General features: G+C 30.7%; 1 protein-coding gene across 6 annotated transcripts in view; it reads right to left on the bottom strand.

The window, feature by feature from the left end:
- Positions 1–22: 22 nt before the first annotated feature.
- The window catches only part of LOC126867092 (protein windpipe), a 58,921-nt gene continuing 35,700 nt past the window's right edge, over positions 23–23,243 (bottom strand). The window contains exons 1-3 of one of the 6 annotated variants that reach the window (XM_050621233.1): positions 14,352–14,558; positions 6,074–6,123; positions 23–3,991 (exon numbers count right to left, since the gene is read on the bottom strand). In XM_050621233.1, coding sequence (XP_050477190.1) covers positions 1,860–3,974 — 2,115 coding nt within the window. In that variant the 5' untranslated portion in view covers positions 3,975–3,991; positions 6,074–6,123; positions 14,352–14,558 and the 3' untranslated portion in view covers positions 23–1,859. Of the gene's footprint in view, positions 3,995–6,073; positions 6,124–8,080; positions 8,313–14,351; positions 14,559–23,243 lie in introns of those variants that run through there. The other 5 variants (XM_050621231.1, XM_050621230.1, XM_050621228.1 and 2 more) reach the window with 5 other exon arrangements.

Here is a 23,243-nt window from a genome sequence, read left to right as displayed (position 1 = left end):
AATACTGACGAAAACAACCATGTATTTTATAAATATTATCATTTTATTTCGCATCCATTGTTCAAAATTATAAACGCATGAAAAATATATCGATATGATTGTTTCAACTGTATATTCGCTATCATACAATTTGTACCTATATATATGTAACAATGTATATTTCATAAATGTTGCATGGGAAAACTTATCTAGGGAACAAAGTTAATGGCGAAAATAACGATGATATGTCGATGATAAAACGAAGGATCGAACATTACCTTCTCTTAGCGTTTCAGTGATAATCACAGTATCAATGAGATAATTCTCTTTGCTACAAGTTCAACTGAACACGCTTAAACGAAATCAAAACGCTTCGTGTTTTGCACAAATAGTTTGCTGCCATAATACAAGGACGCATAGGTTTTCTTTGGAAATAATTTTTACAAGGAGATTTGCGCTATCTTAATGGCAAATATTTCAATATTTTACGCATTTGGTTTGCAAAAGTTAATAGAAATTTGGTATAGAAGAATAAATATGATCAAAGCTACAAGTTTCAGAGAATTATTCTGAAAAATATTTTTTCCTCGTTTGAGAGGAAACCCATAATTTTTTTTAGCTGAATATTATTATCCAACAATTTTAACGATAATTCTCATTACTTTCAATGCACCGTAACAAATGTTTAAACAATATTTAACATTAACACTTTGTAATGTTGATTTTCATAAATAGATTATTCGCATTTAATAATATTTATCCTTATGGAATTTTAAGTGTAGTAAAAAGGTTGTTCAGCAGTTGAAGAATTGCTAAAAAATGCAAATGTTGAGTCTTATGCGAACTCGTGCGGATACAAGACACACAATTGACATTTTATATTTGAAACGTTGAAGTTTTAATTTCCTTTCCAAACAAATTTCAAATATACTGCTTGTCTCCAACTATAAATTACATATACTCTATATTATCTTACTTTATATCAATATTTTATTTAACATCATCGGTTCGATGAGGATGATATGATTAACTTGGAATGATTATTATAAATACATAGGATATAGATTTTATATAAATTAATTTTTTAATTATTAAGTGTTAAGTTTCGCTAGCGAAAGTCAAACTCTTTTGTATTCTTCCAGAAGAACATTTAATTTTTTATTTAATATCACAAAACGAAACATTCGTTTACTATCAATATATTATAATACATCTCAAGAAAAATTTAACGAAAACCGTACGTGTAGTATCATATAAAAATTGAATCGAATAGAGAAAGATTTTGACATTATATATGAATATTCTTATAGTTTTAGCATCACTCGTGTTATATTGCAACAATAATGGTATACTTCGCGTATAAAGAATTCTAATGGAACTTATCGTATTCAAATTCCATTCGAGTTTACACAGGAAGGAAGATGCTTAAGAGAACTGACTAGTGTGCTAATATTGCATAAACGTATATAAAATGTATCAAATAGTATCCATCCACAAACTTTGTTCAAACAGCGGAAGTATTATAATGTACGACTATTATTTGCAAATATGTACAAACAACATTTCGCAGAATCGTTCATTCCTCCTATTAACTCGATTAAACGAATCGTCAATAAACTGTACGTTTACAAAGCTGGACTTTCACTTAAAGCAATCCGTTTCTTAGTCAAAACACAGATTCGATGATAGTATAATTGTGTGTCTCACAGTATCTTAAAAATCCATTGAAATCAAGGCCCATTCGGCATGGATTTAGGAACACTGGTGGCATTATGAATCCGATAATTCGGCACACACGAACATACCGATCTCTTCTTCGTCTTCGTTGATTCTCCTGTGGATTCAAGTTTTTCATCCGATTAAGGCCCTTCGAATCTACTTCATGGCGTCTTGACTAGATTCTCACCAGCCATTGTTCTCGTGATGAGTATAGGGGTCCTTGGCACGCTGTCAGGATTTTCTTGCAAAGTAATCTTCACTCTCTGAGCACCGGGACTTAAGGGAGGTTGGATCTTTTCTGGTGAAATCGGGCTGCCATTAACTACTGGATCTATAGAATCTGTCCGTAACGACAACGTATCATCTTTCAGAGAATTTCCATCTTGACCGGTTGTCTCTTCAATTCGTTGATCGTTTTGCGGAGTAATCGCTCGCGGTGGTTTTACTGGTTCTGTACGGTCGGAAATACCGTTCGGAGATCGCGGTATTTCTGCCGTCACTTGGTAGTTATTCGAAATCCTTATCTCATCATGATCTGTCGTGTCTGCGACCAAAGGTGTGCTTTCCACGCTTCCGTTCGAAGCTATCTTTGGTTGCGTTGAACTTCCCGTTTCCAACAAAGCTTTCTGCATGTCTTTCAATTCAGTTCCATTTTCAACATCATCACGTTTTCTTCCTTTCCTGCAAAAGTCACCTTTGTAAGCTGCAAATCCTATGAGAGTCGCCAAAACCGCCAATAAAACAGCTAGAACAACGTAAGAACCCATTCCTTTCTTCGATTGTTTCGCTGGAGATACCGTCAATTCGTTATCCGCGTCTTCCTCGTTCACTTTAACTTTGCCTAATTTCGTCATCTCGTTCAACTTGCTGTCGAATAGCTCAACTCCATTAACAGGTGTCGTTACATCAGCTTTGGTACCGATGTCAGTAATACCTGGTACTGCTTCGTCGGAATCCTTTTTTGATACACCTACTGCAACCGGATTTGACACAGATTTGTCGACTAATTGTTCCTCTTCTTCCTCGATACCTTTAGTCGAAGACGCGTCGATAAATTCTTCCTCTTCCAAGTTAGGTTCCTTTTTCGTTTCTAAAGACGTCGTTGATCCCGTAAATATATTGTAGAATCTCTCAAAAAGAGAAACTTCCTTTTCTTCGTCGTTTGTTTCAGGTTGGTAACTTGTATTCCAGTCACCAGTATCCATGCCTGTTCCAGATCCTTCTCCAGAACCGTCTTCTCCATCGCCTGAACTTTCTGTCGGATAAAATAGACCATCTTGGTAGACTTTCTTCTTTTCCGTTGTCATATCCACCGTAGTAGGATTACTTTTTTCTTCGGAATCGAAAAAGATCTCATCGTCGTTGTTGTTTGTCGTTATGGTAGCATCTGTTGGTTTGTTAGCATCTGTTGGTTTGCTAGCGTCTGTCGGTTCGCTAGCAACTGTCGTTTGAGTCGAAAGCTGTAATTCAGTTGTTTTTGATTCAAAACTCGAAGCAGTAGTAGCAGGAATTTCTGGGAATGGTGTTTCAACTGCGATTTCCTTCGGCGTTTCGGTGGTTGAAGCTTCTATCGAATATTCCATGCTCTCTTCCTCTGTATCAAATAAATCTCCAGAGCCATAATCTTCCTCCGAATACGTAGATGCCTGATCATTTTGCATCTCGCGATCTTGTTCCTCGAATTCACAAATAATCGTGGTATCTAATTTGAGCAATGATGTTCCTTTTACATTTTTCGGACTAGCGCAGAGAACTTTCTTCGAGATTTTCACGCCTCTTTTTACGATTAGATCTTTTACTCTAAGTGTTGCACAATTACATTCCAATGGATTGCCTTGAACGTCCAGATGTTTCAGAATTTTTAAGCGAGCCAAGGCCGGTGGCAAGTGTCGAAGATTGTTCTTACGAAGATTTAAACTATGCAAATGATTTAAACCATCTAGAGAAGCTAGTTCCAAATGTCCAATACGATTATCCGCAAGGTTTAAACTTCGTAAATTCGTCAATTGGCTGAAACTTTTTGGTTCTATTTGTTCGATGGCACTTCCTGAAAGATCTAAATGCCGAAGACTGGTCAAATTGACGAAAAGATTTGGCCCGAGGGTAGATTTCTCCGTGGAAGCTTTCAGCAAATTAAGGGCAGAAGTGTCTATATATTTGACATCTTCGAGATCGTGGCAACGAGCTATTGTACCGTTCTCCAAAACGCAAAGCCCGCTGGTCCATCCTGAATAGCTCAAGAATGTTAAGAACAATGGCAACAGTATTCTTTGCATCTTTTTATCCGATTCACCTGCTAAAAAGAAAAGAGAATTTATAATTAGTTTATTTATAATTTTCATCGTTCTGATTTTGAGATTAATAATGGCAGATGTTAGAAAAATCATAAACAGAACAGGAGTGTGTTGTTATTAGTTCATATAAGATCATACATGTTCAGAATAGATAATCAGGATGATAAAATCATAGTAATATTTATAAAGTTATTTAATTTATCTTATTCTATAGCTATATTTCAATTATTTTATTTGACATAAATCTGCGTTAAAATTATAAATAACGATACTTTTTTATAAAACTTTGATAAAATTCTGTCTTAATTATAATTTTATCATAATATCATTTCATTTATCAAAATTGTAATTTATAAAAAGAGATCTTATAATCTTATAATCGCACACGTGAAACACTCGAATCGATGACATTGCTTCTTTAACGATTTCAATGCTAATTGATGTTTTAACACGAATAACTAAGAAAATTAATATACAGATATCTTGAAAACTTTTATATCCGCTTTATTATCGCCGATTATTTGCGAAGAAGTTGGAGTTCAGAGTTATTATTTTATGCAACAAACTTACATTTTCAGCCTCAAAAATTACCATAGAAAGCAGCCTCCTCAGTTTAAATTTTTTCAAACGTATGTTGTTTAACGAATAATGTTTGTGAATACTGGATATGCTTTGCACTATAGTAACTTTATTATCTACTATATTTTATTATTTACTGATAAAAAATTACATAATATCGTTATATATGTATGGATATTTATATACTGCAGTTTTTCAGTCTAAATTATCATAATTTCTTCTATCAATAGCTTTTTAAGAATAAATTGCCAAAACATATAGAAGCCTATCAATTCTATGCTAGAAATTATTTTCCTTCGGAATAAATATACATATCCTTGTCGGTAATTTATTCTTAATTGATTGTTTAAACGTAAACTGATTTTAAAATTAATAAACATCTCTTGGAAAAACCATAACTCAAGTAGGTTTGCAATCGTGAGAAACAAGCAATAAAATGGCGACTAGTTTTGTAGCCGTAAATGCCACATTAAACCGCTAAATCATCGTTCCAGTCGTTCTATAGATAGATGAACCAAAGGTGAGTCTATTACTTTCGGCATTACTACGTTATTCGCATTATTTTGCATGTTGCCCACGTTGACAACATTACGTGCCGCCACCAGTAATTACTATATACACACATCATCTTCTTCAGATGAAAGGAAAGGAAAACGTTGTTCGGTATGCGAAGCTCTCACGAGAATGCACAAGCACTGAACTTCTTTTTTCGATTATAATCACATTAATTTGCGACCACGATTGCACACACTACGCGTTCTTTGTATGCCTTGAAATTTCTCTGACTGCTAATATGCATATCAAGTGCCCTTTAATATCAGGGCGATAATTCAAATAATTGTGCCATTGTTTGCCTTTATTTTGTCCATTGTATATCATGCAAACTCTAACGTGAATTAAACGAATATAAAGATAAGGAACGAACGTTTTAAGATTAGTAAAGGTTAATGTATAGACTGGATTCTGAAGATGTTCAAATATTACAGAACTTTAATATAGAAATGTAAGATTATAGCTTTATTATATAAATCTAAAATTTCTAAATAATTGTTAAGGAAATAAATCAATCGAATGAATAACTTAGTTCTAGATAAAACTACATGATAAAGCTATATAAAAATACGTATATGTGCCGATGAAGTGTACTTTAAAAGTGTGCGCTGCCCATTGGATAATTCCATCGATTTAAAGTCCAAGTGACATGTGTGTGGGTATTCTTATGACAATTTCTGCGCCTGATGTGCAAACAGACGCGATCGGTTAATAGAATTTAAGTAGTTACGTACTGCGCAAAGCAGTCTCCAAGTGTTTTGTTCGGACGCGTGGGTGGAGATAGGTCATGGCCAATAAGATAAGGAGATTTTAATACAGATTCTGCAATCCTTTCTCGTAAGCGGTATAAAATTCAAGCATCTGTAGGTCCTACTATTTATTGATTCGAGAGTGTTCGTTTTTAAAATAATTTCGAGCACAGCAAGAGATATTTATAATAAAATACTCACGATATATTTGATCAGATGTAGCCTTAGCAGGACTGTGGTTTTGAAAGCATCTGCAGCAAAGTGAAAAATATAAGAATAGAATTGCTACGTGAATATAATTTATATCAACGATTATCAAATATACGGTGTTATAATAAATAGTTATAGGCATTAAGGTAAAGTAAGCGGATCTCATTAGTAGTTCAAGAAACTTTTCTCGGAAATGTCATCGTAAGAGATCAAGAGCCAACAGCTAAGAGAAATTCCTGTCGTTTAGTTTACCTTGTCACCAGCTTCATTATACATATGTTATACGACAAATGGATTCTTCTCGAATGACGTAACTTTTTGATAAAAATATTCGGTCCGCGGAAAAGTGACGAACAAAAGTGAGTAGAATCGAGAAATAAGTAACAGAATCGCGTTATGTTCTTCTATGCTGAACAAAATATTATAACAAACGATACGTTTGTATAACACCAAGCCACCGCTACTTTTATTTATCGTATTAATTTGTCTTATTCCATATCTCAAGAGTAGCTTATATTATTAGTTCTTCGTAAAATAATATTTATGAATCACAAATTACGTTTCGCTAATAATAAGTTATATACAATGGAATACACGAAAAAGAAGAAGAAGAAGAACAGGAGGAGAAAAGTAATACTAGTCAGACTCGCATTATAAAAGCATAAGTGAAAATAGTTGCCTCATACACATTCAGTAAAAGTTATTACAGGGGAACTACAATTACTGAACAAGTTAGTTTCTCTTAATGTTTTACAACGTTCTTACATTCTTTTATATTACTCAATTCTTACCGCAAGACAACGTTAACCGTTTTGAGTTCAAAGGATAACGTTATTATGTCTGCAACCGCTACTTATATACCGTACATGTTTAAACCTACTTATTTATATTCTCATGCTATACTCTAAGTAAAAATCCTTTTTTAATAAGTACCTAATCCTATTGAATTACACTTATTACAAATATTTATTGCAGTTAACATTGATTACAAAATAGTGAAACAAGAGATATAAATCAAACCTGTTATTGGAAATCATTCTATGATTATTAAGCATATGTATTCTACATAATGTTATGTAAATTTTTGTTGGAAATATTTATTGGACACCGAAAGGTAATACTACATCCTACTTAATTAAAATAAATTACGATACAGTTGAAATTTGTATTACTGTTACGCAAGCTTCTTTCGTTTCTTTTATTGCTAAGAAATTTATTTAGATTCACTACAGCTTCCACTTTCTGAATTATCATATAAAAAACTGATTTCGTTAAGAAGTTTATTAGCTAATACAATTGTTCAATTTAAAACAGTTAGAAACAGTGGAAAAGTATATAGAACGCTATACACGAACTATACTCCTCAGACATTATTCCCAGCTTCGAAAACCGCACTGAAAGCCTTCATCTATTTATTGCGATCTGTCGCAATCTTTTCAATATTGTTTACAGTTCCGAGATGAACAGTCCTTGAGATCAGCCCTAATATTTGAAAACAAGAAAACGGAGATACCTTTCTAGAAATCACATAGAGTGTGACAGAGAACGTTATTATGATACTTGGAACCTATTTTGCATAAATCTTCCTCAGTTCAAATTACTATGAAGAGCTAGCACGATTCAAAACATTATTTAGATTTAATGTACAAAAATATATTTAAGTGAACATAAGGTATTTTAAATTGACGTCGGGAAATTTCGAAAATTCTTAGAACTTTACGCTAATTTTTCTTTTTACAAAGACGACAAGCTTAATACAAGTTAAATAAAGGCTAAATATAAAGGTTAAATAAACCAAACGTCAGCATCTATTTTTCTTCGAAGTAGTATTATTTTGTTCACGTTCGATTGAAAAAAGGTATTATCGCGAACAAAAGAAACAACGAAGAACCGATCCATCCTAAATTGTACAATACGAATACAGGAAGTGACAATGATTCCAATAGGGCTGACCAGGAAATCCGAGGTTGTAATGAACGTGGCAACGAGCATACACACCCGCTTTGGTCATGCCTCTACTTTTTGCCGGTTGCGCGCTTAACGGTACCTTCGCGGCCTCGTGGTCCAGTTCACCACGTGCTTCTAACAGAGTCGGCAATTCCAGAAGTCGTTTCAAGAGGTCGTGTACCTTTCGATACGAGGAAGACGAAAGTGTCTGTGAAATTCCATCTGAACTCGTCGACCTCCATGATATCGATGAAAAAAAGTTATCGGCTTCATGATTTAATCGGCTATTTTTCTTTGTTAAACGATAATGTCTTGTCTACATCAATGATAAAGCGATGATATGGATCTTGAACAACGCATGCATAAATTACGCTAATCTGAGATTACATTCCACTTTATACCGAGACGTAGAATTATTGCTTTCCGAAAGATAATAAATAGTACGTAAATGAAGATTTGCCAAATTAGGATAAAAATTATTTATGTATATGTGTATACGTCGTTTCAGATCTGAAGCTACCAATAGTCGAATAGCCCTACGATGGGAAGTAATCTTCTCTCTTGCTAATGAGCATAGATTTCTTGTTGTTACCAATAGCCAACAAAAACTAGCTTTTTGTTTCTGTATCGTTTATTACATACTACTAAACAAAAAAAAACAAAAAAAAATAAATGTACATGTATCGTATCAAAAAATCTATTAATCTACAAAATTTCAACTGCCATACGCCATCAAACACTAATGAATCTAACCGATTTTTGTACTAAACCCTTCAATTACATATATAATATGATCTTTAACACATAGCTTATTCTTTAATTGCTTGGATAGTTACAACGCTAACGATTCTTAAAATAACCTCACGAAGATAGAAACCATACCAAAAAAGAAATACTTCTACAGTAGTATGTAATTAGAACGTGCTTAAAGCGTATCGAAATTTGTAATATAATCATAATGGGATACAAAACTCATTGACTATTTTCTACTGCTGCTATGTAATAGAATTACACCCTATTAAATAAAGCATAAGGTTACGTGATGATGTGGACGAGCAAATTATTGGACATAATGTATTAACTTAGCGGATGGAGGATGGAATGAACGCACCTGTATAATTATTACGCGGATGTTGCACGTATAACGTAACTACAGATTTAGTATCTGCAGTATCCATTTAAAGGAATGCCAAGGTGTTTCACGGGAGCTCGAAGACATGGTAGGACCCTGGCAGCGTGAAGCGCAACGAAGAGGTACAGAGGGGAAAAAAGGAACAGAAGCGGAACCGAGGAAAAAGGAAAGCGGCGCGAGGGAATGCGGGTTGGTATAAGTCAGGGGGAAAAGAGAGGGAAAGAGCGAAAAAGAGAGACGCAGGCCACACAGGGAGAGTGTCTTAACCACGCAGGTATCGCGGTATCGATGGCAGCCGGTCGTGCGAAACGATTAGCAAACCGTAACGCACCAGAAATCAGGATCGAACCATACGTCAGGACAGGTCAATCAACTCAAAGTAATCGGAAATAACGATTTCATATGTGCTATTCTAACGAGCTTTCCTATTTATGAATCGCCGCTTTCGATTAATCATTCGGACTCCGTGATTGCCGGCAAAAATGTAACGACGAGAGAGTTGTAATGTTTTCCATCGAATGACGGTACGAGAGAATTGTTTAAACTTGTTTATTGGTTTTTTGAGCATTATTAAGTAGAAATTAAGGAAATCGATAAGATCTCTGTATTGTGTCAATAATTAACGTAATACGTAATATCAAAGATTATAAGTAATGAAAATTAGTTGTAATTATCCGTTGACAAACGGCATTAACTTCAATTCGATAGAAAGAGTATTATTGTTGCATACGATTAATCAGACATACAATATAAAGACTAACTTTTGGTTCTTATCGATTGGAATCTTTATTATAATATATATCGAAAAAGAAGTCGAAAAAATATTACAGAAAAAAGTATATTCCATGATGCTTGATAATAAGTGAAAGTAAGTGAGTTTGCACATATTTAGTGCTCAGAAGAAACTGAAAAGTAAGAAAATTATGCCGAGGGAATGATTCATATAATTAGCAATATCAGTCATTTACTTCTACTATAAAATATACAATTTACAAAAAACAGTTTCTAAAAATAAATACAAAATGAAAGTACACGAGTGCTTTTGCAGCAAAAGGTAATGCGTGGATATAGTACATATTTCCACGAGCAGTGCTACCACTTGTAAAGTAAAATTTGTTTCTATAAATCTTAGCTACATCATAAAACCATATTAACATAAAATGTAGATAACACCGGTATAGATAACGATGATAAGGATAAATTAGCCAATTACCTAAAATTGAAACATTAGCGCTATCTTCAACTGTATAACGGAATATTAATGACATCTCCTATACAAGTACAAGATCAACAGCACTTTATCTTTTGTAACAAGAAAATTGCACAGAGGCAAGATCAAAGCCGATGGAACTTTAATTTCTCTTATACGAATGTGCTACTATGTAAATTAATACTAAAACTAGATTCTCTTGCATTCATATAGGCATGCAACATATTAATTATTAATTTTACGATTATCATTGACCGTTGACAAGTTGTTTGTAATACAATGAAAAAATAATCCCGTTATCACCATGAAAACTGGTTTTCCGTAACTGATGAAAGCAAACCAAATAGTATATTACTTGGTAACGTCAAAATTTTCGATAATGCTTTGCGGTTACACCAACGTCTTCAAATCTATTTGAATTATAAGAATCACATGGTCAATACTTTTGAAATAGTTCTTATTGACAACCAATGGAAGCAATTAAGGACGATATCTTGCTGCTGACATACATTTCGTAGCGAAGCAAGTGGTGTGAATGTCGCACGTGTCATTCGGCTAAGAGAGCAAGGCGAATATACCAAATATTTTTATATCTTTTTTCACCTACTAATAATAAATATGAAGAATTACAAAATAACGATATGTGATCTGACCCGTTGAAACAGTAGTTTTAAATCATAAAAAAAACGTATTCCATGATGATCGGTATATGTGTAAATTGTTTAAACTTTTTTTTGAAAGTTATCGTTAATAATTATTTCTTGTGTATATCTATGTAATTTCGTTTTCAACATTGAATTTTCCCAATGTTTCAGAAAGAATATAAGTTCTTAGGCATCTAATCTGATCAATTTAAACAATAATACTTGAAAACAGTAGATACATCGATGAATCTCATACAAAGGTATATATCTGTTGTCGATCAATTTTTAAACAAATAACTTTACTAATGCTCATATCCTAATGCTGTTACTATAAATCGATTGAAGTGTTCGGATAGTATGTATGTATAAAATACGGAGAATGACCATTTCTATATGTAAAATAAATAAATCAGTAACACAATACTAAAAAAATCAGCAAGAAAAAGAATGGTACTGAAAATTATTCATAGACTTAAATAGAAGATGTGAGTCACGACACTTTTTATAATAGAACAGAGGTCAACTCAATTTCCATACTATTTTAAGAGGTATAATCTAAGAACAACATCTTCAACTCCCTCTCCCCCACATAAGCCCGTTATCATTCTGATAACAATTTAATGTTAAGATCTCTTCACAATTATATTTAAACAGTTTACTAGTCGATCTTAACTCTCTATTTATTTGCGTGGATCAAACGTAATAAATCCGATGTTAGCAATTACCTCAAATATTAATGAGTGTTTACCATTGTATTAAATATATAATCATACTAAAATCAGCGGAAAAACGTAATATTATATATAAAAAAAAATAGTAAAAACGTAACAGATACTCAATTAATAAACAATACAATTAAAAAATTCAATTAACTACGTGAAAAACATGATATTTGTAATTAATATCCCTATAAATGGTAATGTTATAATTATTATCAAACGATTTTTAATTTTCAAGATTATTGGACTTTTTACTGTATGCGTTATTTATGGTAAAATGGAAAAGGAAATGTATTAATTCAAGATTCTATTTAAAAAAAAGTGTAAAGCATTCTCTGTGATATCTTTTCTTTCTCGACTGCATCTTTCAGGGAAAAAACGTCATTGGATATGTATAATGTACATACTGTTACATAAATACATACAAATTCGCAAAGCATCAAGGAAATACAGATATTTTATTTAAACTTTCTGGACGTCTTTGAAGTCTCGGAAAGTGGATTTCTTTGAAATTTTACATGTTAAACACAAATCGACAGAAATCTAACTGCATATTAATAAAAACTAAATTGTTCGCAGTTAAGTCTCGAAAGCTGATACATGTGTATGTATGTATATCGCACCTCATTAAAATCGATTTTTATATCACAGTAGAAAAGATCGTGTAACAAAGTCAAATCAAACCACTATGAACCATTTACTTCATTTTACTTTCATTCGTGACCTGTACAGGAAGAGATCCGTTGATCTCGTATACATGTAGATGGTGTGTTTTGGCATAAAATTAGATCTCAAAATGTTATTGTAACACGTCGATCGTTTTTCAGCTTGGCAATCGGCACGCGTCTATATCAAAAGGTTATGTAATTTAATCTGGTTAAGAAAAAAATATAACTTTTTACAGAGAGAAACAATGAAAAGTAACAACTAATATAATAGATATGATACATAATAGTAGATAAAATACCAATAATAACTAGTTATAGTTTTATTAAAAATTATTCCATTACTATTACATTATTAAATCACTAAATTAAGTAAAAATATTACATTATATTAAATTAAATAAATATTCAATCAAATAAAATTAGATCCTTATAATCTAAAATGCACTATAAGGAAATAATTTTTTTTATTTTCTATCTTAAATACTACAAAAAAAATATTAGAAAGCATATATTATCTCAGTAGAAGTGTTTAGAAGTCAGTGAATAACTGTGAAAGAATTTTATATACACATCTAAGGAATTAAACATTAAACACTCTATTTTATTTTTTACGATTATACGAAAAGAAATATATTTCACTATATTTTCATATTTATATTATTTCTTATCTATATTATCTTATATTATATGTTATATTATCTATATTATTTTTTTTCAACTCGAAAAAATCGTTGTATAAAATTGTTTTGTTAATTCAACAGCGAAATTGTAAAAAAAAGACTACATAAGTGAATATCGCGTTATATTGAGACATCTTCAAATGAGTGAAAAAGAAGTAACAGGCAACATAAGCAACATAAAAGTTATCTTATCTTATCTAATGCAATCTTTGAAAAAGTTGCCCTTTAAGAATAGTTTCTAGCACACGAGGTATCTGAACAATGAACCATTTCTATTAATGAATTATTTCCCATACATGTAATATTAACGCAAATAGTACACAGTTTTGTAAAAAATATCAATATGATGGAAAAAATATTTTATTTTATCTCTTTTGTTAATAAGCAATAATTTGTTAACGTGCAGATAAAAATTCAAGAAGAATATTTTCAGGATAATATTTAACATCTCCGTTAATATCATGTGATATAACACATCTATGTAATTTATAATCGTCGATTAAATGACGTCGATGTTCGATAACTCATAATATGTTTACTTCGTTTTTATATGATTTCGGTTTTTCTCTACTATGGTGAAGTATAATATTTGCATAAATTTCAACTTTGCACATCTTGATCCTTTGTGCTGAATAATTGTCACTTTATATTTAAATCAAAGTATTTTATTTATTATATCTAGACATATATATAAAGAAAATTTATAAAACACGGTCAATACATTTTGACGGTATTATAAATTTGTAGGATATATCTCACTTCAGATAAGACTATATTGCAGATTAGTAAACATGTAGTTACACTTCAAAGCTTTCAATTGTAGTAATGTAATACCTACTGTTCAATAATCACGTTACGCCTTCCTCATGTAACTGTAAAATTTTGAAAAGGAAGTTCCGCCAATAAAATTTTTCATAACTACATTGTTTATAGCTACATTTTATCAAACGAAGTATGTATTCTTAAAATAATTTGTTCTTTAGTTGCTTATAAATATTAAAAAACTAAAACGTATACACTTGCCGACATTCAAGTATAAACAATTATTTGCTTTTAAAATTCTATTTGAATTAGAGACTTCAGCATTCATATTATTTAGTATACTTTTAATAAATAATTATAATAATTTCGATATTTCAACTATAATACTTTCTGCCAATAATAAAAATCTACTAAATGTAAAAAACATATATCATTCGGAGGATTAAAATATTTTTAATTATCAAATCACTCTTTTGATATTACATACAATCGATTAATATTTCTTACTGTCTCTATCGAAGGTCAGCAGTACAGAATTTCGTTATCGTTCCCGATTCTTGAGAAAAATTCAAGGTGTTCCGAACATTTTGGCACGTTACGTGATTCGTAGGTTGCACAACATACTGTATCATGATATTACATCAGAATTTTGCTGTATACACTATGCTTTCGTTGTTCACTAGCGATTTCGTATACCGCGAACGGGAACGGCGAACGTAATGTGGATTGCGCACAGTGCCGCAAACGTTTGGAACTATGTAAAACACGAATACGAACAAAATAAAAAGAATGAGACCGACCGACAAAACTAAAATAAATATGCAGGGGTCGTAGGTCACTTTGTCGACTTCAGTGTATCAGCATTGCTAATGTCGTCAATAACGTCTATCCCTGTTTAGCCAGCCAAGTAGATGAAAATACACTATCCTTTTCCTTTCTGACATCTTTTACTTCTTACAATTACTTACGTAAATGTTATACAATGGGTATCGATGACTATTAACCTCTTCGACATGAGCGTTGGACTAAAGTCGACAATTGCAAAAAGCATACAATTTACCATTGCCTTCAGGCAACTGTTTATATCCTTTTGTTTAGTCATTCTGATCGCGTAACTATAAGTAATCTGTCAACTTTTGTACATATTACATTTAAATAATTATTACAGTTGCCGTCAAGTGACACTGAGCGACGGACGAGCGTCGTATGGAAGAAGTTAATTGGCATACGTTCGTTACAAAGTTACTTAGGTAGGAAGAATCTGTTTTACAATTATCTTGTATAATAAGCTTAACGCTTATTGCTAGGATGTTGTACTTTAAATTATTTTCGCAGAATATATTTTACATCATAAATCTACTTGGCTTAGATTATATTTTTTCACCATTTACTTTGTACAGAATGTATTTCAAACTATAAAACTGCTTAATTTAAACTGTACTTATTTCACTTATATTTTTACTTGTTTTCGCATATAGAATAACTTCTTACTGATTGTTTATTCATAGCTAGTCGGTAATTAAGTTTAAGCATAAATTGACGAGTTTTTAAACTCGTTTTTCTCGAAAACTGAGATTGGGACAAAAAAATTTTCTTCTATATCCTCTCCATTTTTTTTTCTTTTTTTTTCGTAAAGAATCGTCGCATGCTCGCTTATACATACTATTGAGCCTGCCTCTATATATTAAGCATTTTTAGTACAAAAGTAAATACATATTTAACTACGAAAGCAAGAGTCAATGTTGTTTTCTTTTCTTCGTTTAACATATATTATCAAATCCTTAATATTTCTTTTATGCACATGTCCATTATGTTATGGACTATTTTTAATATAAAATTTTTCATATGATGTTTAAATTTCTGACCATTATTATATCCATTCCTCTCGCTTGCTTTCTGTATTTTATTCTTCCTTTTTATTCTTTTTCCAAATTTCTTCTTCCTAATTGTATTTCAACATACTAGTTATTGCGGGCAATGTTTTCTTGTTCAAAGGCACATAATCTTCGTGAAAGTTCACAGTAAATGACACGTGCGTTGAAAGATCAGAGAAAATCATGAATTAACCAAGATCAACCGAGAAACAAGCTCTACAGTTAATTGCTTCCATATTTCTGTGTAGTTTGAGGTGTTGAGTTAACGTTACCTTTGACGGAGTATATAACAGATAAGCGGACTTGCGGTTTTGTGGGATATGTTTAATCGAGGATTTGTAATTAATATCGGAACGAGATTTCGATAAAAATGATAATATTTGAGTAATTTCTATATTAATTATTTGTAAATTGAGAAGGCATGTAGATCAAACATAAAGTCTTTAAGATTTTTAAGACAATATTTACAGAAGAATGTAGAAAATAGGTAGATACATACCCATATGTATCTATGTCATGTATAATCTAGATTTAAAACGATACTACTACTACCACCTTTTGAAATATTTATTACATTTATGAACTAAATTATTATTAAAATAGAATATTAAATATAAAAAGAATGACTATATGCTGCATTACATATTACAGAGTCGACATTACATGTATGTTACGTAACTGTCTTTAAACACTTGTTGTGAAACTAGAACATTTTCTTTTGGGTAACTCTAGAGTTTTGTAAGGTTGCTGCAATACGGTACCTCAAATCGCTACTATATTTGGCTGTATCTAAGAATTACATAACAGAATTACTTATATACATTTATATATAATTATTTATAATTTTTATGCCACCTTACGCGGTTTTTAAATAGCACTACATTTGAAAAATACTCGATTTCTCAATGAATTTTCAATCATTTTGATTATATAAGAGATATTAAAACGTTTTTATGTATGAATACCGATTAATTATTATTAATACGAATTATGAATCAATAAATTGATACAGTAACTGATTACACAAGTAGATATTTATGTTTAATGATTATTAAAAGTAAAGTTTTGCATAGATAAATGTCTGGAATTATGAACTACATTAATAATAGATTTTTTTATTTGTGAGTTAAAATCAGTGAACTTTTTAACTCCAATTCTCCATTTAATATTATGGACATATGTACAAATGGAGAATTTAAGGTTAATAAGTTATCATTAACACGAAGAAATAACATAACTTACGTGTGAAATTTTATAAATATCATATAAAATTATTGTAAAAGGTTATAGCGAATTAATCGCTATACTATTTTCTCGCTGAGAATTAGACAAATGTCTCGAAAATGACTATTCCTTTGTTATCTGTATATTTGTTTTAGTCTTAACAAATACAATACATACTAACACATATTTCTATATTACATAAATGAAATTGAAAATTTGTACTGTGAAAAAAGAAGATAAAAGTTGCGGTATTTTATGTTTATCACATATAACGATAACACGCATTGATAAATTTATGATAAAAGGTACGTAAAACCTGCAAACGTTCCAAGAAAGCCTCAGCTCGTTCAAATTATGATAATTACGCATGATGTCACATAACGATAAAAGTATGTTCGTTGGAAAACTTTCAATTTATCACCTGCAAGTATACATGAACCTCCATTAAATTAATAGCAACGCATTACATTTATATGCTTTCCATTATTATGCTTTCTAATTTCTATCACTAATTTCTACATCACACCATGATTCCGTCTACTTTTATAAATGTTATATTAAATTTTATGTGCGTATGTCAAGATGAGATGCATTACTCCCTAACTGACCCTCCAGGTCATTAACAAATAAACGACAAGAGAAACGTAAAGCAGATAATCATGAAATCTATAAGATTGTAACTTGCGTAATTATACAGAATATTACGTTTTCAAGCAAAAAAAGTAAGGTAATATACGCATTATCTTAATACATATTATCTCTTTACGTATCACAATCAATGAGTTGCAGAATGTACTACTTTGACAAGCTTATCGTAACAGCAAAAGAGCTGTATTACTTAGATCGAAGTTTTTTTGACGGAAGTAGTCACGTAGTCAGAAGTAAGAAATAATCGAATAATTGTTATCATATGTTGCTGCGATAAAACCTTGAAATTCCAGTAACATAACTGCGTAAGTGTGTAGATATTACATGATACAGAATGAATTCGTTTCAGAAGAATTTATCAATGCTAATGTAGTGTGTAAATATAGGATAAATATAAAATATAAAACAGATTAACAACGCAAGATTAATAACGCGGAAGTACACCAGAACATTTTTTTTGTTTCTAAGATTTTTATATTTTATATCACGTTTTATATTTTAACAACATACATAAGCAGTATTACATTAATAAACAATTTTCTGTAAGGTTATACGTTTCCTACATGCGCGTACTTGGAAATTTCCGATAAGAATAATCAAGAACTAAAGGGAAACACATAAATAAAAAGTAAGAGTAAAACGTATCGTACGATACATACAAACATCTACAAGGGGAAGACTGAAGTAATAAAAAACTGACTTCGATGACGTTGTTTGGTTTCGTTATACACACCTGAGAATTTATCATGATATCATAATATGGACATACTCTGAGTTACGTCAATTGGACTTCGAGTCAAGACTCCTTCAATTCGATTCGTTTTTGCAAATATTATTCGCACAAATCCTTACAAGTCGAAATGAGATAAAAACCAAATAATGCCATCAATGATTTGATCTTCACTTGTAAAATAGTTTCTCTTAATTCTTATTATATTATACTATATTCTTACTATATTATGTTATATTCTTATTATATTATATTATGCAATATATTATATTTTTCTTAATAAATTGAAGCTAAAATGCAAGAACTTCTCAACAATATCCGTCACATAACAAAATAATAAAATACTCTAAAAACATTGCAAAATATTACGATTGAACTTTATTTGTTCTTTTACAAAACATTTTTATTGACTATGACAACAAATATATTTATCGAAATATACTAGTATGCAAGGTGCTCAGGTATCTTCCGCAAAGCGAAGGTAGCATATTCTATGAATAAAAATGGAAAAAACGTTGTAGCATAAACATAGGCTCATAGATGCTCCATTAAATTCTTACAATAATAATACAAAATGGCTTGTTCTTTTGTTTGGGAATTGTTCCTCGTCTAACTCAAATGATCAAATAAACATCTATCGATCCAACCTATGATCGGGAAATCATTAGATCATTAGATTTCTCTTACTATGTAATTTAAAGAAAAGAATACACAAAAAGCATTAACATACGTTGTAGGAGTTAATATAATTGCAGTTCATTTATGAAAATTGAAGGACTCAATAAGAAATTCGCAGTATAATGAATTTAATTCATTTTATCCATGAAATATATTAATTTTATTATGCTGAAAAAACCTGGAGCACCGAATACAATCTAATTGTCACGTATTTTCATTATATGTACATATCAGCGAACGTTCCACGATATTATTTTATGCGTAGATATGGTTTCTTTAGATTTCTACTTGCTATAAATTCTTAATTGACCTATCGAAGTAGTGATTGCAAGGAAATTGCCCATAAAATATTTATAGTCGTGATAATAGACAAAACATTCATGTTTAATTTGAAAAACTCCCCCAGACGCAGCTATAAATATTTCTAAGGAATAAAAAATTGATTTACTGACAAGTTTACAATCATTACAAACATTAAGCTATTAAAATGAAAATATAATAGCTATAAATCTAACTAGACTGTGGATATTTACGCAAACTCATATTTTTCAAAATACAGTAAATATATTTTGTACAAAAAAGCAGAACATCGATAGGAAATTGTTTTTCCTACTAAGTATTATAGAAGGCACTATACTTTGGATATTTTATTTATATCTTTTCATATTATTCGTATCGTGAGCAATTTTGTACTTTCAAATTTCTCATAAATACATAAAAATCCGTATTGTCATAATTGTTATATTTATATATAATATATATGTATACTATATAAGTTATATTTCTGTTACAGTATTTAGCATCCATTATAAGCCAATTTACGCGTCACTTATATGAATTTCTATCAATTGTCGATCAATATCAGCAATCATTTTCAATCAGTATCATCCTAATTAAGTAATGGTATATCGATGCTTTAAAAGGGTTGAACATTTCACTCGTAGGAGAATATTTGCAACATATAAAGCTACATTCCCTTAATCGAACATATTTACAGTGGGATAAAAAGTTGATAAGATATTGTAGATTCACATATGAAAATAGCGATACTTCGCACTTTGGTTTCGATACAAATAATGTTTTTTTGCAATGCATTTTACAAAAGTATTTTAGCAAAAAAGAAATGTTTTATGAATTTTGTATAATCTGCAACTAAATTTTTTATTTACTTTTATAACTTTACTATTACAATAAGTAAAAATCTATTTTTCTAACAGATTTTTGTGATATTTTATCACTTATATTTTATTACTTTATTATTATTTTATATTATTAAGTTCTAACACAATATAATTAACATTAATGTACGTACAATATTGACATTAATATGATTAGCTAATTCCTGTTGTTTAATATTATTATTACTATAAATTATTAAGGTATTATTTTATAATTATGTTATAAAATATATAGAACTTATGTATTCTAGGGAAAACCTATATGGAATTGTGAAAAATATTTGTTTATAAGCATAAATAATTTTTTGTTTTACAAATTGCTAAAATACAAATTTCATGAAGAATATACATCTTTTATTAACAAGAACCAAAGAAGCTATATCCATTGGACATGAATACAATTTTCTTTCCATGCTTAACGTTTTGTGGAATATTTAAATTTTCGTCTATATAAATTTGGAAAGAGAAATTATTGAATGAAGCGATTTTACATATGTAGATACGTAGTTGCGTCTTCGGCATTCATTATCTTTTAAGCCTGTACTTGTACGACCTCAAGTTCTTGTTATGGCCTGAATAAGTATTGTGCAACATGTTAATCAAAAGCAGCATATAATCCTGAGCCTGCCTGTCTACAACAAATCCAACGTCATCGTATTCTCACATAGGAAAATGGAGAGTTCTAGCCTGTTTGCCCTTGAAATGGAATATTCGTATCTTTAGTGAAGCTATTTAGAACCAAAATAACTCACTATGGAACAAAACCACTACAAGTTGGGTGGCCTTTAAGGGATCTAATAATAGCTACATACCTTCGAAGAATGACAATGCAAATTTTCATACGAATTTTTATCGAGTGGTTTTGAACGGAATAGTACCGAAATTATTATTTATTTGTAATACAACTTCAGTTTTACTTGCAAGAATACATATACATTTAAAAGAAAAATAACAAATTGAACAGGTACTTGTACAAATCCAGGAATGCAATGTATCGTGACATAAATCCAAGATGATAACAATTTTTTTAAATTGCTTGTTTCCCAAGTCGAGTGGAAAGTATGCTTCGGTGGCGTGACTAATCATGACGTACGTGGCAATCCAATCACGCATATACCTGTTAACCCGTCAGTAATATCCCAATGTCGAAATAAAAATAATTTCCATTCACACGGTAAGAAAAAGTCATTAAATTCTACTTCCACCATCATTTCAATGGGAGCCGTAACGTTCGAACTGAAGAAACTATCAATCGGTGGATAACTGCATTTGTTATATTACGTAAAAATGACGAACGGAGTCAATGTCTTCAAAGAAGAAAAGTAATGAATGAAGTAGTTGTAGGAGTAACGGAGGTGTGTCAACCATCTGACATCATCATAACAGTTTTCCTTTCTACTACTGTAATTTATATATAAAGCTAGGTGTGTTAACAATATAGAATCATTTCGCAAATATTGACACTGATTCAAAGCTATCTAGTTAATATTAAGAAGCAATGTGCACTGCGTACAGTAAACTACTACAATTCAGTGTTCATAATCTATGGCAATTCACTGTAAGATGCCCTGTACATATTTTGAAAGTAATAATCCCCAGTACAACTTGGAGTACAACACAAATTCATTACAGGATTCAGTATGATTTTGATGATAAAATATAATCATTAGCCATTGAATATGAAATCGCTCATTTATTTTTTTAAAGTGTTCAGTAAGCATCCTTTAATTATTTAAAAACGTTACTTTTAAGGTAGAACATTGCTGATGTAGAAGTTTCACGTCATTATTGACGATTTTTAAGCTTGTGATACGAATCCAATATCAATGTGTTGAACATAAGAACTATGAATATGCTGATTTATAAAAAAAGGAATGAAAAATGGATCATTAGCATTTATAATTAATTTATTATGGAATTTATGCAAATGTTCATGTATATCGTGTTGAAAAAATGTGTCTTAGTAGTGTTCATATTTTTATATACATTCTGTGTTTGTATTGTTCATGGAATTAAGAATGCTTACTGAAATGTGCACGATTATGATGTGCGCTGGAGGCTTTTAGATAGATATATTAAATTAAAAGTATTAAAAAGGTAATTATTTTATTATTTTGAACCAGGTTTTTAAGTGTAAAATATAAGAATAAAATGAACAATATCTTAAAGATATTCAACACTAAATAAATTGTAGAAAGTTTGTACACTTTTCTACTTGTAAACGATTATGGGAGTAAAAGGTATATGTTACATAAATATTAGTTTTAATGTAACAATAAGCTGCAGGTACTTCTAATAGAATCTGGATAATAAACTTTTTCAAACTACCTTTCTATACCAAGACTTATCTCTTTATTTTATAAAAGTATTAATACGATCAAGGTAAAATCAGGAAGTACTGCACTATTACTTGTGCACAGTTGAATAATTTTAGAATGAAATAAGGAAGTAGAAGTAAAATAATTATTAACGTTGCTGTTTTAAAAATGTAGATTATTGGAACAAGTATTTATGCAAAAATTTAAACTAGGATAACAATACAAAGTAAAAGAACTCGTTGTTAATATGAATTAAAATCTTATTCAAACAAGTCGAGATTTATTAAGATTTTTATTAATTAGTTTAAAGTAAATCTGTTAATTTTGTAATGTTAAGACACAGAACCATAGCCTAATAACCTATTATTACCTATCATAAATCAAAATACGACCGAACTAGACTTCATTGACCGACCCTGACTGTCTCGAGGTTACGTTACTTGATCTCTAACGATTTATTCTAAGTTTAGAAAAATACAGCTCGACCGTCGATGCCGGAAATACAGTCTTACAAAAATCATGAGATGCAAGATAAGAATTGAATTTAATCTACACAGGACACAGGTATAAATAGCTATTCATTTGGGTTACAAAGAAACCAGTTAACTATAAAACTAATGGCTATGTTACATACGTATTATCAAGGAACTAGATTTAGATCACAACTAAGATTATTAAATTTATAATCATAGATCGTGCTCACGATAAAAGCGCCCGTTGGAAGTTCCTTTATCTTCTGAATTTTTCAT

Source organism: Bombus huntii, chromosome 6, assembly GCF_024542735.1.
Source record: "Bombus huntii isolate Logan2020A chromosome 6, iyBomHunt1.1, whole genome shotgun sequence".
Classification (NCBI taxonomy): domain Eukaryota; kingdom Metazoa; phylum Arthropoda; class Insecta; order Hymenoptera; family Apidae; genus Bombus; species Bombus huntii.
Note: the sequence above shows the minus strand (reverse complement) of the source record. Positions and strands in the feature narration are given on the sequence as shown.